Here is an 18675-nt window from a genome sequence, read left to right as displayed (position 1 = left end):
TCTTTATTAGTAGCTGTTGAGGAGGCACTTTGTCCAGTTTCTCCTTGTTATAAAAACTCTACTTAATTTTTTCTCCCTCATTATTTTTTCCTACTATTCATGCTTCTTTGCACAGTGCCTCCAGAATGCTTGTAGCTCCTGCATCACATGTGGCTAATCTACAGCTGTTCCAAGGGCACCTGGGTGGTGCATTCACTTAAGCCTCTGCCTTCACCTCAGATCATGATCCGTGGGTCCTGAGATCAAGCCCAGGGTCTGGCTCCCTGATCTAAGGGGAGTCTGCTACTCTCCCTCTCCCTCTGCTCTTCCCCTACCCTCCTGTGTGCTCTCTCAAATAAATAAAATCTTTAGTAAATAAATAGATAAATAAATAAAATATAAAACTCACTATTGTAACTACCTTCCTTCTCATAACATTCCACTCTCCAGTTCCTTCTCTGTCACAATTGCTGTGTTTCTTAAGAGATCTTATTTTAAATGATATGAAACATGAGTAAAATGTCTTAACATTAAAGTTGCAAGGTTTTAGTGTATTATATATTTTCACTAGAAAAACTTTTTCAAAAGAAGCTTTTTTAGTTACAAGATGACTTCATTTCAGTATTGTGCTGCAATGTATTTGTAATTAATAAACTTTATTTTTTAGAGCAGTTTTACTTTCACCACAAAACAGAGCAGAAGCTACAGAGATCCCATATAACCCCTGTCCTCCTCACTGGAACAACCTCTCCCTCCAGAGTGCTACATGTGTTACAATCAACAACACAACATTATCTTCCCAAATTCAGTTTAAATCAGTGTTCACCCTTGGTGTTGTACATTCTGTGGGTTTTGACAGGTATCATAACACTATCCAATATTCAGGGACATATGGAACAGTTTCACTACCCTAAAAATCCTCTGTGCTCCACCTATTCATCCCTCTCCCCTCCCTAATTCTTGGCATCTAGGGACTGATATTTTTGCTGTTTCCATAATTTTTCCTCTTCCAGAATGTCATATATAGATGGTCCCCAACTTACAATGGTTTGATTTGTACTTTTCCAACTTTACAATGGTGTAAAGTGATATGCATGTAGTAAAAACTGTACTTTGAATTTTGAATTTGGATCTTTCCCTGAGCTGCTGACATGCAGTACAATCCTCTCTTGTGATAACTGGGCAGGGGCAGTGAGGTGCAGCACTCAGTCAGCCAAGCAATCATGAGGGTCAATGATCAAGACACTTGCAACCAATCTGTACCCATATAGCCATTCTTTTTTTCATGAACAGTACACCATTTAATAAGTTGCACGAGATATGCAATGCTTTCTTACAAAATAGGTCTTGTATTCTATGACTTTGCCCAACTGTAGGCTAAAAATGTAAGTGTTCTGAGCACAGTTATAGTAGACTAGGCTAAGCTATGAGTTTTGGTAGGTTGGGTGTATTTCATGCATTTTTTTAAGATTTTATTTATTTATTTGAGAGAGAGAGAGAGAATGAGAGATAGAGAGCACAAGAGGGAAGAGGGTCAGAGGGAGAAGCAGACTCCCTGCTGAGCAGGGAGCCCGATGCGGGACTCGATCCCAGGACTCCAGGATCATGACCTGAGCCGAAGGCAGTCGCTTTACCAACTGAGCCACCCAGGCGCCCTTTCATGCATTCTTTATGTAAGATGTTATTTTCAACTTATGGGGAACCGGGGTGGCTCAGTTAGTTAAGCGGCTGCCTTTGGCTCAGGTCATGATCCCAGTGTCCGGGGATCAAGTTCCACATCAGGCTCCCCACTCAGCCAGAAGTCAGCTTCTCCCTCTCCCTCTGTCCCTCCACCCTGCTCATGATCTCTCTCTCTCTCGCTCACTCTCAAATAAATAATAAAATCTATAAAAAATAAAATTAATGAGTCTTAAAAAAAGATATTTTCCACTTATGGATTTATTGGGACATAACTCCCTTCTAAGTTGAGGAAACCTGTAGTTGAATCATACAAAAGGTAGCCCTTTCACATTAGCTTCTTTCACTTCGAAATATGCATTTATGTTTCCTGCATATATCTTCTTACCTTAATAGCTCAGTTCCATTTAGTGCTGAATATTATTCCATTCTCCAGAAGTACAATAGTTTATTTACTTATTCACCTACTGTAGGGCATCTTAGTTGCTTCCAAGCTTTGGAAGGTTTGTGATTCTGAATAAAGCTGCCATCAAAATAACCATGTGCAACCAAAATGCATTAGTTTTTTCATTTACTTTGTGGTTAAATCACATCTTATTTCTGTTTTGCTAGTTTGCGTGCTCTCTTTCTCTCTTTCTCCCTGTCATTGAAATAAGAAAAGTCCTTGGTTGAGGATCCAAGGACTAATCATTTGTTTATCAATTTAGGCACATAGGCGTGAACAACACATAAATTTTAATATATAGTTCTTTAACTTTATGGGAAATGATACTATACTCTGGCCAATAGGTGGAATGCCAGGAAGTGTGTTTCAGCATTCAGAATTGTAGATTCTCACTCTGTCTTCACTATTTATTATTATTGATTTCAGTGGGACATCAGGAGAGTTGACCCCAAGGAACCACTTTAAAACAGATTTTACTTGGGGCACCAGGGTGGCTCATTTGTTTAAGAGACTGCCTTTGGCTCAGGTTGTGATGCCAGGGTCCTGGGATGGAGCCCTGCATAGGATCCCTGCCTAGGGCGCCTGGGTGGCTCAGTTGGTTGGGCGACTGCCTTTGGCTCGGGTCATGATCCTGGAGTCCTGGGATCGAGTCCTGCATCGGGCTCCCTCCTCAGCGGGGAGTCTGCTTCTCCCTCTGACCCTCTTCCCTCTCGTGCTCTCTATCTCTCGTTATCTCTCTCAAATGAGTAAATGGAATCTTAAAAAAAAAAAAAAGGATCCCTGCTTAGTGGGTAGTCTGCTTCTCCTTCTTCCTCTATACGCTGCCACCCCTGCCCCCCGGATCCAGCTCGTACTCTCTCATGAACTCTCTCTCTCTCTCAAAAAAAATAAATAAAACCTTAAAAAAAATAAAACTATTTCTACTCTAAATATTTATTCATTTGCACAACTGATTTCTGTAAGAATTAAGGGATATATATATGTGTGTGTGTGTGTGTGTGTGTGTGTACACATATTTATATATATTCTATCAGAAATTTGAATTAATTCTTTAATTTTAGATGATTGCTTTTTCTTTTCTTTTCTTTTTTTTAAGATTACAGCTTCTGAACTACCAAAGAATGTCTGTCACTGTGTGGTCTGGCCTCTAAGTGCAATGTATTAACAAGACTATCATTAAAATATTTCCCTTTATAATTCACTAATAATATACAATGGTTTATTTGCTTTAGCTCAATTGTTTTTCATGAAGGTTCCCCTACGTATCCCATCTCAATACCCCGCAAAATTAACTTAGTTTCCGATTACTTTTGGTATGCAAGAATCAGTACTTGTTCACTGATCACTGTAAACCGGTGGTCCTACTGCTGGCCTTCACTCCCCCCATGACACAAACCCCATGAGAGAGTCCCTGCCTTGTTCACTCACATCTCCCTCTTTTCTTTATCAGAGTTGCTTATGCCATAAACTTCTTGTTAACTGTGTGTTTCCTTTGAAAATAATGATGGGCACAAAACTTTTTCATTGCTTTTTTTATCTCTGAATTTCTCAGACTATAGATTAGGGGATTGAACATAAGAACAATGATGGTGTAAAATAGAGCAAATATTTTGTCCTCTGGAAAGTTGTAGGTGGTCTAAGGTAGATAAAGATTGCAAGCCCAAAAAATAAGGTGACTACAGTGATATGAGACCCACAGGTGGAGAGTGCTTTGCATCTTCCCTCAGCTGACAGATTTCTTAAAGTGAACAATATTGTCCCATAAGAAACAAATAGGACAATAAAGGTTACTAAGGAAACCATACCTGAAAAGGCAACCACAAGGACACCAGTGATGTGGGTATCAGTACAGGCAACTTTAGCAAAGGAAAAATATCACAACAATAGTGATCAATTTCATTAGGACCACAGAAGGGCAAACCAATTGCAGTGGAAAATAGAGGGAAGGCATGGACGGCCCCACCAGCCCAAGCAGCTAACATAGGAGATTGCACCATTTCCTGTTCATGATAATCACATAGTGGAGAGGTTTGCAGATGGCAGCATAACGATCAAAGGCCATGGTGGTAAGAATGAAGAACCCAATGCTTCCAACGAAGTGCATTGTAAAGACCTGTAACATGTAATTACTGTAGGAGATGGTTTTTCTTTCCACTAGCAGGTCACAATTAACTTGGGTGTAACCGTCGAGGTGTAGCAGATGTCCATAGTGGATAAGTGGCTGAGGAAGTAGTACATGGGTTGGTGAAAAAGAGGGCTGCATTGGGGCACGTGGGTGGCTCAGTCGTTAGGAGTCTGCCTTTGGCTCAGGTCATGATCCCAGGGTCCTGGAGTCGAGCCCCACATTGGGCTCCCTGCTCAGTGGGAAGCCTGCTTCTTCGTCTCCCACTCCCCCTACTTGTGTTCCCTCTCTTGCTGTCTCTCTCTCTCTCTCTCTGTCAGATAAATAAATAAAATCTTAAAAAAAAAAAGAGGGCTCTATTGAATGGAGACAAGGATCAGAAGGTTTCCTGCCAACAGGGCAATATAACAGAATAAGAGCACAAAGCAAAATATTTCTATGTTCTGGTCATATGAAACTCCTAGAAGTATGAACTCTGAGATGTTTCTCTGGCTTTTCATATATTTGACTTTAGTGTATGCTTCCCTAAGGACTTACATTGCTGAAAGAAAGAAAAATAATTCTAGGTGAATATTAACTGTATGAACATTATATATAAAATTAATTAAAATGCATATTTTCATAAATAGTGTCAAGAATTATTGTTCTTGATTTATTTAATTGAGCTGGTTTTTCTTTTATGCTATCTTTTATAACTCTATCATGAAATTTTTTATAATGGCAGTAAACAGAATAAATATATATTTTACTCAATATTACTAGTAATTATTTAAATATTTAAATACTATTTTGAAAATACATGTTACTACTATTAGCTATACTTTTAGATAAAGGACAGCTAATTAGATTATTTATCTAAAATAAAAAATTTTTTTCCATATTTCCCAATTTTTATAACTTACACAAAAAATGAACTATCTTTCTTTGAAAGTATCTGAGAAAATTCCCTTAATTTTCTGGGAATGAATCCTGAAGAAATGCACATTTTTTCAACTACTGAACTATAAGATGTGTAGAGCATACTACACTTTCCTACCTGGTCAAACATTGTCAATGGGTCGTGTGAAACCAATGGAATTGCTCTTACATTAAAAAGCAAAGAATAATTGAAAACAATGCAGCAAAAGAGAGAATATCAATTAATGATTAAAATCTTGAAAAATATTCAGGAAACCCATTCTTTTGTCATATTTATAATTCATGAGTTAAATACAATTTAAAAAATACATGCTGTCATTGATTTTGTGATAGCAGTTGATAAAGGAAAGATAAAACTGTTGAATTGCCCATGTATTTTTGAACGATGCACTTGTCCTGGCTTTGGCAGAAAATTTCATATTTTAGATACAATCTAAAGATCCAATGCCAATAAAAGGGGATAATCTTGAAAGTAACTTGAAGACACTCTTCCTGGTGAGTTAGAACTCAATGATATTTGTTGCAATAATGAATAAATGAAAAATTCAGGAATTCACATCTCTGTATCTAATGTATAATTATGTCACAGAGGGTTCCACAGTTAACTGTAACTAAGGAGTACTGAAAAGCTTTAGGAGTGTGAGGATCATTGACCTATCTTCTACTTACTGCAACTGATACTAATCTTTGCTTATGAGGTAGAAACAATGTTAATTTTTCAGATATACCTAATTACTAAAACAAATTGATTTACAGGCAACTTTTATCTAAGTAGACTGTGGACAATAGAAGGGTGGAAATCACTGGACCGATTCAAATCTCTGATTCTAAACAGAAGAGACATATCAAGTGAACTTAAGTAATTTCTCAGGATTTTAAAGTAACACAGTGTAAATATGAAAAGACAGAAATCCTGTTTCTTCCTCAATCTGGGGCTATCTTTTTTTGTTTGTTTGATTTTTAATTTTATTTTATTTTGTAATGTTAGTCCCCATACAATACATCATTAGTTTTTGATGTAGTGATCCATGGTTCATTGTTTGCATATAACACCCAGTGCTCTATGCAGAATGTGCTCTCCTTAATACCCACCACAGGGCCAACCCATTCCCCCACCCTCCTCCCCTCTAAATCCTCAGTTTGTTTCTCGGAATCCATAGTCTTTCATGGTTCATCTCTCCCTCCAATTTCGCTCCCCCTTCGTTTTTTCCTTCCTTCTCCTAATGTCCTCTATGCTCTTCCTTATGTTCCACAAATAAGTGAAACATATGGTATCATATGGGACTATCCTTAATGGGAGAGACCTGAAAGGGATGTCATGAAGGACAGTATGGAAAAACTCTTTTGATTCCTCCTCTGAGTGGAAAAGAATATGCAAGACAATGGGTTAACCAACACCCCGTCTGTCTTTTTGAGAATGTATGTAAGTAAAGAGGTACAGAACATTTAATACACACATGTATTCTAGGATTTGCTGATTCTAAAACATTTGAAATAATTTGCCTTCAGTTTTACAAAAATGCAAATTCCTCGTCAGGATTCCTGCTTGTTTTCTAGATCATCATTGGAATTTCATCTCCAATAGCTTGAAACCCCAGCCTGTATTCTGAGGGAACTTGCTCTATGATCAGTGCTATTAGCAAAGGTAAAAGGGAAGAGGGAAAGTCAGTTGAGGAGAATTGCTGTCATAAAATAATAAAATGATACCGAGGACCCCTCCCATGGAAAAATTGAAGTCACAATTGGTAAATAAAGAACTTCAGGCAAACACTGAACAAGCGGTTGAAACAGTAGCAACACAGAAAGGGGCAGAAACGCTGAGGCATCTCAGATTAACTGACCAGTGTGATCCTTGAGCAAATAGCTTCATCTCTTTAGGCCTCCTCTTCCTCATTTCACAAATTAGCTATCCTTACAAAATTCAGAATTTTAGTGAGGAATACATGAGGTAATATGAAATAGCCAGGGACATGTGTGGTTCAAAACTGTGATTTTTCTTTTACAGTCTTTCCTCTCTGAGTGATTAGGTTGGGACCACAGATTGTCATGCGTGCACACACACAATCAATGGGAAAATAAAGGAAATAAAAAAGAACATTCACAACATGGATTTAGCAAGTATGACCACGATAAACTCCAATTCCAACAATCTCTTACTGAAATTGTGTTAATAATATCTTAATCAATTGGTTATCTTAGCCTGTTTTTTTAAATTTTTTATTGTTATGTTAATCACCATACATTACATCATCAGTTTTTGATGTAGTGTCCCATGATTCATTGTTTGTGCATAACACCCAGTGCTCCATGCAGAACGTGCCCTCTTTAATACCCATCACCAGGCTAACCCATCCCCCCACCCCCCTCCCCTCTAGAACCCTCAGTTTGTTTTTCAGAGTCCATCATCTCTCACGGTTCGTCTCCCCCTCCGACTTACTCCTCTTCATTCTTCCCCTCCTGCTCTCTTCTTCCCTTTCTTTTTCTTAACATATATTGCATTATTTGTCTCAGAAGTACAGATCTGTGATTCAATAGTCTTGTACAATTCACAGCGCTCGCCATAGCAAATACCCTCCCCAATGTCTATCACCCAGCCACCCCATCCCTCCCACCCCCCACCACTCCAGCAACCCTCAGTTTGTTTCCTGAGATTAAGAATTCCTCATATCAGTGAGGTCATATGATACATGTCTTTCTTTGATTGACTTATTTCACTCAGTATAACACCCTCCAGTTCCATCCACATCGTTGCAAATGGCAAGATTTCATTCCTTTGGATGGCTGCATAATATTCCATTGTGTATATATACCACATCTTCTTTATCCATTCATCTGTCGATGGATATCTTTCTTAGCTTGTTTTTTAATGCTAGTCACTAGTCTATTTTTTTCTCTACAAAAATGTACACAAACACTTACTTTTTGGTATTATTGAATACAATTTATGTGTACCTTTTGGATTAATGTGTTTATGAAGGAATAGAACCTGTCATATTTAAATAAAAGTTTCTACCACACATTCAAACTTGCCCTTAGTGTAACAGAACGTAGGGTGCTATAACCTTACCATGGTTGACTCAGATGAAACTACTCTGTTTTAGTCAGGCAGATGTTTTATAATATAAGAAATTCTTTGTTATTATACATATTCAAGTATAAACTGGTCTGTTTCTTTTTTTAAAAGATTTCATTTATTTATTTGAAAGAGAGATAGAGAAAGAGAGAGAGTGCACAAGCAGGGGAGCAGGCAGAGGGAGAAGGAGAAGCAGGCTCTCCGAAGAGCAGGGAGCCCGATGTGCCCTGGGATCATGACCTGAGCAGAAGGCAGACGCTTAACAGACTGAGCCACCCAGGTGCCCAAACTCCTCTTTGCTTAATAGGAATATGGAGGACTGCTGGTATTCAAGAGGTGGGGACACAATGAAATTCACTGCCAACTTGAAGATGGTTCATCTAAATCTACTGTTTTGCTCCCCAAAATAGAGAATTTTGCTTATAGTAATATGTCATTAAAACTAAAATATGCTGAAACATTTTTATAGTAATAAATTGTCATATGCTGCAAGAGAAGTTATATGCTTTAGAATGAAATTATATAGAAATAATATAAAGAACACACAGTTAGCCTAGCACATGTGTGATGGGACCCTTCCTGAACAAAGGTGACAAGGGTAATTCACTAACCATAGGATCTGAGCGGCTGTCTGGTTAGTTTTGGGGCTGCATCAGGAAGCATCCCGTCCTCAGGTAGTAATTCTGCCAGTTTGTGTCTAGTACCAAAATCTGGAATCAAATGCGGAGAGTTACAAACCCAGAATTCAAAACCATCCAGATGAATTCTCTGCAAATATTTTGACAATTTCAACACCTCTTAAATTTCTACAGTTTACAAGCAAAGTGGACTTCCAATATTCACTAAGACACAATGATGAAAGAGTGGTCTTCATCCTTTAGGAAAGCAGGTGGGAATTATGAAGGCTGATTTAGCTGCCCAATGATAGCTCTGAAGAAAAATAAGCAAAATGCGTTTTTATATTCCTGCAAAAGTTAACACAAGTATTTAGGTCCTAGGAATCATCCCTTTATTTAATGCCTATGCCTGAAGATAATTTGGCTCAGAGGAACAGAATAAAAATTAAGTGGAAATACAAGAATTAATAGGTCTTTGAAAGCTCTATATAATTATATTCCCAAAGACATTTCTAGACAGGTCTTGGCTCAAGGGTTATAACACCATCATCACATTAATGTGCTTGATGCTCTTGGGTATAAACTTTCCACAATTGCCTATCTGGAAAAAATATTGACCCTTTTTCCCTGAAGACCCCAGAAGGCTATAGTCTGACTGCCCTGTGCTCTTCCAGCTTTCTGAAGAACAGGAGGGAAATTGTAGCCTATAATTGTATCAGGTTAGCACAGGAAAAGCTGAGATGAAGTAGAAGGAGAACGAAAGTGGCCACTTTCAGTCCTTTTTTGGGAAATTATCAAGATCTTCAGTGTGCAGGGTAGGTAGGTAAATAAAATTAATGGCTTGTGTTATTATAATTGGTATGATGGTAGCATTGATGGATGAGCTGTTTCAAAATGATAGACAAAAACAAAAAAAAGAAAAAAGAAAGGAATAAACAACTCTTCCTCATAACTTGGGAGGGAAGAAAAGCAAAAATAATATGGTAAAATTAGAAGAAAGAAGCAAAAGTACAGCAAAGCCTTTAATGTGTTTCCCATCTGGTTCTTTCTCTGCTCGCTGACTATTCACAGGTTGTTTAGACTGTCTCAATCACACGCACTTAAGCCAGGCTCCCTCTACCATATGCCAATCCATGCATGTAAAGTTTTCTCATGCAAGAAGTGTCAGGAAATCAAATTTTATAATATTTAAACTGTTTCAGATCCATCTCATTAGCCAAAGAATAACAAAAAATTTACTGAGAGATTGTTTGGTGGATTAAGTTCATCTTATTACTTGATGTTCACAATAATGCATATTTTGACGCACACATTATTAGCTTTACTATGTAGATAAAAACACAGAAGTTTCTAGAGCTCAAATAGCCAGTAAGCAATTGAAGCAAGAAAATGAGTTATTCTAGTTTACTGCTTTCTTTGGTCTTTAAATATTTAATAACCTAGAGGAAATGAAGGATTCTAGAACTTCATCTTGAAAGACACTATAACTAGTGATTTAGAGTTTGTCTACAGTGTTATGCTCAGTGTTGACTAAGCTGCACTCAAGAGCTAGCCTGTACCAAATATAACAGGAAATAGCTGGTCATATCTCTAACCTTCTCCCTGTACACACACTTGGACAGCCCTTAGAGAAGGATACATGTTGCATTCACGTCCTCAAATGTTTAATTCATCCCTCTTTATATATTAGTACTGCTGCATAGTTATAATTTTGGTGAAGTGCAAATCATCATTTTTTATGGACACTTTTTTTTAGACATATTTATTTTAGAGGGATGGAGAGAGAGAGAGAGAGAATGAGCATGGGGGAGGAGCAGAAGCAGAGGGAGAGAAATTCTCAAACAGACTACACCCTGAGTGCTGAGTCCTGCAGGGGAGCTCTATTGCAGAACCCTGAGCCAAAATCAGGAGTCGGTGGCTGAACCAGCTTCGCCACCCAGGCACCCCTATTTGGGACACCTTTGTTGCACATGTTTAGAAAATTTTTCTTGTAATCAAGGTCACGAAGATTTTCTTCTATATTTTATGCCAGACGTTTTTGTTTTTGTTTAACTTTTACATTTCCCATATAGCTCTAAGATCCATTTTAAGTAAGTCCGTACCGGCATGATGTATAGATAAAAGTTTTCTTGCTTTTTTTGTTTTGTGGGGTAGAAAAAGATGCCCAATATTTCCACTATCATTTGTTGCAACAACTATTTTTTCACCACTGAATTAACAACAGACTTTTGCTGAGATTAGTTGACCATGCATGTACAGGTCTACCACTAGGATCTCTAGTCTGCTTTGTTGATCTTCTGGGACATCTTTATGAAAATACCACATTATTTTGAACACAGAAGTTTTGTAACATCACTGGAAATCAGATAGTGTAAGTTCTCCAAATTCTTTATTTTTTTGTTGTGGGACCTATTTTAGGGCCCTAGTATATCAGTATGAGTTTTAAATCAGTTTGGAAAAGTTTTTTGTAATTTTGTTTGAGAATGCTTCATCCTAGATTCTTTTGGAGAGAATTCACCTCTTAATAACTTTGAGACATCTGTCCACAAACAGTCTTTTTTCTATTTATTAAGGTATTTATAATCTCCTAACAAATATTTTACTCTCAGAGTACATGTTTTCCTTATATCTTGCTACATTTATTCTTATTTTAAAATTGTAAGACATTATAAGTGGGATCCAATTTCTATTTGCTAGTCACTAGTACAAACTATTAAATTGAATTATATATATTGATGTTTTATCTTGAAATTATGCTAAAGTGACATTATAAAATAGGAGAACTAAATTTGTCTGTACTCACAGTGAAATGATTGCCTATGTAAAAAGTTCTAAGTGTGTGTGTGTGTGTGTGTGTACTAATATAATAGTGTTATATACACTTGCCTCCAAAGTAGTAATAAAGCAATTATATTTATTATGGTCATATAAAGAGGAGATTACTAGTTCAATGTTGTCTTGTATAACAATACACAATTACTAATGTAATAGTGTTATATACACTTGCCTCCAAAGAGTAATAAAGCAGTTATAATTATTATGGTCATATGAGGATGAGATTACTAGTTCAGTGCTGTTAACTATAGCAATACAGAGCATTAAAGGGCATGGGTAAGAACTTGGAGGAAAACCATTAACAAGTATAATCTGAAGTAATCTTGGCTCTGCCCTTAATTAGCGTCTTGATCTTGGCAGGATCTTTAACTTCTCTATGTTTCTATTACATAATGTATAAAATAAGTATAAAAGCAATAGCAAGAATTATCTTATGAGTTTGTGATGGGGATTAAATCAGCAGATATCTGCCAAAACACTCAGAGCCACCAAATATTCAATTTTAGTAAATATTGTTATTGTTATTACCATCAACCTAATTCTCTGACACTGTTTCCTCATCTCATAATGGATGGAATAATGCCAACCACACAAGATGTTATCAGTATTTAATGAGATCCTATGTACAGAGCACTTGTTACTATGCCATGAAGATAGCAATCAAATATATTATATATATATTTATTTATATATATATTTATATATACATATATATAGGTGCCTGAGTGGCTCAGTCAGTTAAGCATCTGCCTTTGGCTCAGGTCATGATATCAGGGTCCTGGGATCAAGCCCCAGGTCTACCTCCCTGCTCAGTGAGGAGTCTGTTCCTCCCTCTCCCTCTGCCTCTCCTCCTGCTGGTGCACTCTTTCTCTCTCGTGCTCACTCTCCCTTTCTCTTTCAAATAAATAAATAAAATCTTAAAAAATAAAGTATATATATATGTGTGTATATACATATATATAGCAATTATTATGTTATTATATTTAGACAATAAGCATTATGATTAATTTTATGGTCACTTTTGTATACACTCTTTACATACCCACCACCAGTGCCCTGTTTGTCCTCTGTCGAGTATTATAAAGAACCTCCTAACTGGGTTTTCTTTCTTTGGCTTCCATTCCCTTACTGAACCTCAGCCCACTTCATCCAAGACACATGTAGATCTTTATTAATATTATATTGCTTATTCCCTCTTCCTCATATTCCTCTTCACATTTCCATCTATATTCTCAATTTCTGCCATCGTCCCCCCATTCCTAAGGATAGAGAGAAAATTTCTTAACTGTGCATTTATAGCCTTTACATCATAAACTACTGCCGCTTTCTTACTTAGCTGCCTCTATGTGTAGGATCCACTACTTCATGTTAGGCTTGGCCACCTCAGATGATGAAGTGTGCACAAATGATGTCCCACCTCTGTGTTTACAAAGTTCCCCATGTCCATACTCAACAGAATTTTCACCAAGGAGATAGTTTAAGTAATTGTCAAAACTTATTTTCTATTTCAAAAAACTTTATGAGAATACAAAACCCATTAGAATCTAGGTATTTATTATTTACTTAAATGAAAAGGCTCAATAAATTCAAGGTCACATTAATCAAAAAGAATTTTTTTCAGGTAATGAAAATAATCACACAATGAAATAATGGAGAATAGGAACAACGTGACAGAGTTTGTTCTACTGGGCTCACAGAGAATCCAAAGATGCAGAAAATCCTATTTGTTGTCTTTTTGGTCATCTACATCATCTCTGTGGTAGGAAATGTGCTCACCGTGGTCACTATCACTGCCAGCCCATTACTGGGGTCCCCCATGTACTATTTCCTTGCCAATCTCTCCTTCATTGATGCCTGCTATTCTTCTGTCAATAACCCCAAATTGATCATAGATTCACTCCGTGAAAAGAAGACCACCACATTCAATGCATGTATAACTCAAATCTTTGGGGAACATTTCACTGGAGGTGCTGGTGTCATCCTGCTCACTGTGATGGCCCATGACCGCTATGTGGCCATCTGCAAGCCACTGCACTACATGACCATCATGAATCAGAGGGTGTGTGGCCTGCTAATGGGAGTGGTGTGGTTGGGAGGCTTTCTTCATGCCGCCATACAGATCCTCTTCATCATCCCTTTACCCTTCTGCGGCCCTAATGTCATAGATCACTTTATGTGTGATCTGAACCCTTTGCTCAATCGTGTCTGCATTGATACCCACACTCTAGGGCTCTTTGTTGCTGCCAACAGTGGATTCATCTGTTTGTTAAACTTCCTCCTCTTGATCATCTCCTATGTGGTCATTCTGCGTTCCCTAAGGAACGATAGCTTGGAAACAAGGCGCAAAGCCCTCTCCACCTGTGTCTCCCACATGACAGGGGTTGTCCTATTGTTTGTTCCCTGCATATTTGTGTACATGAGACCCGCAGCTACTTTACCTATTGATAAGGCAGTTGCAGTGTTCTACACTCTGATAACGCCCATGTTAAACCCCTTAATCTATACCTTGAGAAATGACCAGATGAAAGATGCCATTAGGAAACTGTGTAGTAGAAAAGTTATTTCAGGTGAGAAATAAATATGCTTGAAGCTCAACATTGATGCAATGGAAGCAAAGGAGAAAAGGACATTTTGGATGATCTCAGCAAATACTTACCGTATAAAGAAAGTAGTAAACTGTTATGAATGACAGATTGTGCACTGAGTGGAACAGAAAAGTGTGGAAGAAAGAAAAAACCTAACCACAGACTATGTTACATACTATATACATATTCATTATCTATAAATTCCAACATATTTTTATTAACAAGTTTGCTCATTTTTGTACATCAGGGTTGATGATAACATGTTGCCTATAAAATTATGGTGCAAAAGGATTATAGGATTATAAAAGCAAAAAGCCATTTAACCTCTGAGGGGTAACAAAGATTACCCCAAGTTTCCAAATTTCCTTGTAGAATTCGGAGTCATTTTGTATTGCTTATGTCAGCCATCTTAGGCTGCACAACGTTTAGGAAAAAAAAAAAGATGACTCACATAAATGAACATCTTATTATTTGAGAGGAATTTCTATGTATTAAATAAAGTCACACTCCATAGAGTACTTGACTACTTGTTAAAAGTAATTTCTACAAGGCAGCATAATGTCTGAGGCATAATAAATATTGATTGAGTGAATAATGTTATAAAGGAAGATAGATAGAGTCAAGAAAATGTAGAGAAAAGCAATAGTACCAGAGACCAGGGACTTACTTCCTCTTTTTCTCTGATTTAGGCTCTGAGAATTTTAGCTAAATCTCTCTGAAAAAGCACAATTTGTTTTAACTCCTGCTTAAACTGTGTAATAAGAAAGAAACTAAAACTGGGACTCTCAGTGAGGAGAAAAAACTTACCTTGATACTCTCCCTGCTCTCAGCAAGATTTCATCATCATATGAATGTGAGCTGTTCATGCCGTTTTTCTCTGTTAATTAGTTTACTTCTTGGGAACATTTCATTATGAAATGCTGTTATGAAAATATATGTGGCTCCATGTACACACAAAACAACTTCAGGATAAATATATTCCATTTATTTATATTTGATAATATATCACACATTCATGAAACAATAGAAATTTCTAGAGCCCCAAAAATATATCAGAGGCATTGGTGGTTGCTGAGGCTTCCGTGATGAATAGAAACGAATCTGGGTTTTGCCTTCAGAGAGCTTCATATCCACTGAGAGTCACCCAAAGGGGAGCAGAATATGATAAGACCATGTTATAAATGGGAAGGTAGTGGCAGCAGAGCGTGCTGAGAGAGCATGTATGAGGGACACACAACAAAGACCAGGGGGGTCAGGAAGAATTCCTAAATGAAACATATCAAAAAGGGGCACAAAAAGTGAAAGGGAATCATTGGAGTGAATAGGCATGTATAAGGGTGAGAATATTCCTATGAGAGGATGCATAACAAAAGCCAGTGGGTGAAGAAGAAAATCTAATCATTTCAATATGTTGTGGCTATAGACTCATCGATTCATTCAGTAATTAATTACTGAGCCCCTACTGTGTGTCGTGTTATAAGCTGGACACTGAGCTCCTAAAAGTCTAATTAGTAAGATATGAAACTGGAAAGTTAATGACAAGGAAGATCAAGAAGAGTCTCATCATTGTGTTAAAGCTGAATGCTAAGTACCATGGGGAACACATTGAAAGGGTCTTCCATATCTTTTCATGACCTGTAGCTCATTTCTCTTAGCACTGAATAATTCTGCACTGTCTGATGTTGCAGTATATCTATCTTAACCTACTGAAGGACATCATGGATGCTTCCAATTGTTTGGATAATTATGAATAAAGCTGCTTTTAAACATCCATGTGCATGTTTTTATGTGGACACAAGCTCTCAACTCATTTGGGTAAAAGCCAAGGAGTGAGATTGCTGGATTGTACAGTAAAATATGTTTAGATTTATAAGAAACTGACAAATTGTATTCCCAAATGGCTGCACAATATCACTTTCCCACCAGCAACAAATGAGGGTTCCTGTTCTCCAAATCCTCACCAGCATTCATTGGTGATGGTGTCCCATATTTTGGCTATCCTAATGGGTGTATTGTGGTAAAACCACCTTTGAGTCATTTGCTTATCCAAATGTGCAGATTAATTAATTCAAGAAGGCTCATGGACTTGAAGCCAATCGCTGCAAACCTCACAATTAAAATATGACAAGTTCAGAATTTATGCCATGTTTGACCTGACATAAACATATTGATCCCATCCATCATTATGAATTCTAAGATCAAAAAAGTGTGCTTTGGTCAAATTATGATGAATTCTACATACAACAATGTTCTTACATAAAGTTAGATTTTATTTCAAAGGCAATGCGCCATTACCCACACTTTCTGAGGAGTGAACAGTGGAATCAGAATTGTCTGTTAGAATGATGTCTCCTTAATTCTTCAGGTCTAAGGACTCACATTTTACAAATAGACACTTTACAGTTCAGAGAAAAATGTGAATGCCAGATTTCTGGGTGGGAAGGAGTGAAATAGCAGACACGTGCTCCCACATGATAAGGTAGCAAAGATGGAAAACAGAGAATCCTCTCTAAAAAGACTGGACAGCTACTAAGGGAAGAAGTAGAAGGAATGAGATTAAAAATGGAGGGAAAACTCAGCTGAGGTGAGTGAGAAGAAGGACATTTACTGTGAGAATGGTCATTTCTGGGTACAGGATGGAACTGAGGATCCAAGGTTTATACACATTGACAGCAACTGCTGAGACATGAAGGAATCCGCAGAGCTTTGGTCAGAGATCTAGGGAATCTCAAGGACACATCAGATTTTCCCTTGATTTATTTGTGAAACCAGATAGCATAACCAGGGGAGAAACAGACTTTTTGGAAATAATATTTTTAAAAGACAATATTAATTCTTCCTTTACCAAACTTTTTTAGAGGTTTATCACATTGTATTATCGTTAGTTTTTTCCTCTTTAGTAAGAATAGTATTCCACAGTATGGCTCTATCACATTTTGTATACTTATTCACTAGCTGATGGACATTTTATTGTGTCCAGGTAAGGGCCATAGTGAATGATGAGCTGTGAACATTCACGAACAGTTCCTCATGTGGTCATAGATTATCATTTCTTGGATTGATATGTAAGAGTGGCATTGCTGAGTTATATGTTAAATATTTGTTAGCATTTTAAGAAACTGCCAAAGTGTTTTCAAAAGTGGTGGTGTTTTGTTACATTTCCACCAGCAATGTGTGAGAGATCCCATTTCCCCACAACCTCACCCACACTTGGCATTGTCAGTCTTTTTAAATTTAGCATAGAGTTGTTCAAAATATTCTCTTATGACTCATTCTTTCTGTAGGGTCCTTAGAAATAGTATTATAATACTAAAGGATTCTAAATTCTAAATTATATTATAAAGTATATAATCTGAAGTATGTATACTTTAATAAAATTGAATACTGATAACCTCCTGTGTGGTTGGTATTATTCCATACATTTTGAGATGAGGAAACAGTGTCAGGGAATTAGTTTGATGATAATAATAACAATAAGGGTATTTACTAAAATTGAATGTATAGTGGCTCTGAGTGTTTTGGCAGACATTTTCTGATTTAATCCCCATTACAAACCCGTAAGATAATTCTTGCTATTGTTTTATACTTATTTTATACATTATGTAATAGAAACAAAGAGAAGTTAAAGATCCTGCCAAGATCAAGACGCTAATTAAGGACAGAGCCAAGATTACTTCAGATTATACTTGTTAATGATTTTCCTCCAAGTTCTTACCCATGCCCTTTAATGCTCTGTATTGCTATAGTTAACAGCACTGAACTAGTAATCTCATCCTCATATGACCATAATAATTATAACTGCTTTATTACTCTTTGGAGGCAAGTGTATATAACACTATTACATTAGCAGACACACACACACACACACACACACACACACACACACACATTCAGAACTTTTACATAAGCAATCATTTCACTGTGAGTACAGATAAATTTAGTTCTCCTCCTTTGCAATGTCAGTTTAGTGTAATTTCAAGATATAACATCAATTTACATAATTCAATTTCATAGTTTGTACTAGTGACTAACAAATCGAAATTGGATTTTAAAAATCCTATTTGTAATGTCCTTACAATTATAAAATAATTGAGAATAAATGTAGCAACATATAAGGAAAACATGTACTCTGAAAGTAAAATATTTGTTAAAAGAATATAAACACCTGAATAAGTAGAAAAAAGACTGTATTTGTGGATAGATGTTTCAACATTATTAAGAGCTGAATTCTCCCGAAAGGAATCTCCAGATTAAAGCATTCTCAAACAAAATTACAGGCACATATTCAAAATTTTTCCAAATTGATTTAAAACTCATATGGAAATATGAGGGCCTTAAATTAGGTCCCAGAACATTAAAAAAGAAAGAGTTTGGAGAACTTATACTATCTGATTTCAGCAATGTTACAAAACTGTTGTGTTCAA

The 18675-nt window shown here is 36.9% G+C and overlaps 1 protein-coding gene and 1 pseudogene across 1 annotated transcript; one reads left to right on the top strand and one right to left on the bottom strand.

Annotated features, from left to right (window-relative positions):
- Positions 1 to 3576: 3576 nt before the first annotated feature.
- On the bottom strand, positions 3577 to 4723 carry LOC114215188 (olfactory receptor 4P4-like; annotated as a pseudogene).
- An 8592-nt stretch (positions 4724 to 13315) lies between these two features.
- Positions 13316 to 14244, top strand: LOC114215324 (olfactory receptor 4C46-like). Its single transcript, XM_028111254.2, is given in 2 exon segments — positions 13316 to 13355; positions 13358 to 14244. Coding segments are annotated over 2 exon segments (927 nt in total).
- Positions 14245 to 18675: the final 4431 nt, after the last annotated feature.

The sequence above is a fragment of the Eumetopias jubatus genome, unplaced genomic scaffold (assembly GCF_037043125.1).
Source record: "Eumetopias jubatus isolate StellerSeaLion01/CBP00866 unplaced genomic scaffold, mEumJub1_p1.0 scaffold_13, whole genome shotgun sequence".
Classification (NCBI taxonomy): domain Eukaryota; kingdom Metazoa; phylum Chordata; class Mammalia; order Carnivora; family Otariidae; genus Eumetopias; species Eumetopias jubatus.
Note: the sequence above shows the minus strand (reverse complement) of the source record. Positions and strands in the feature narration are given on the sequence as shown.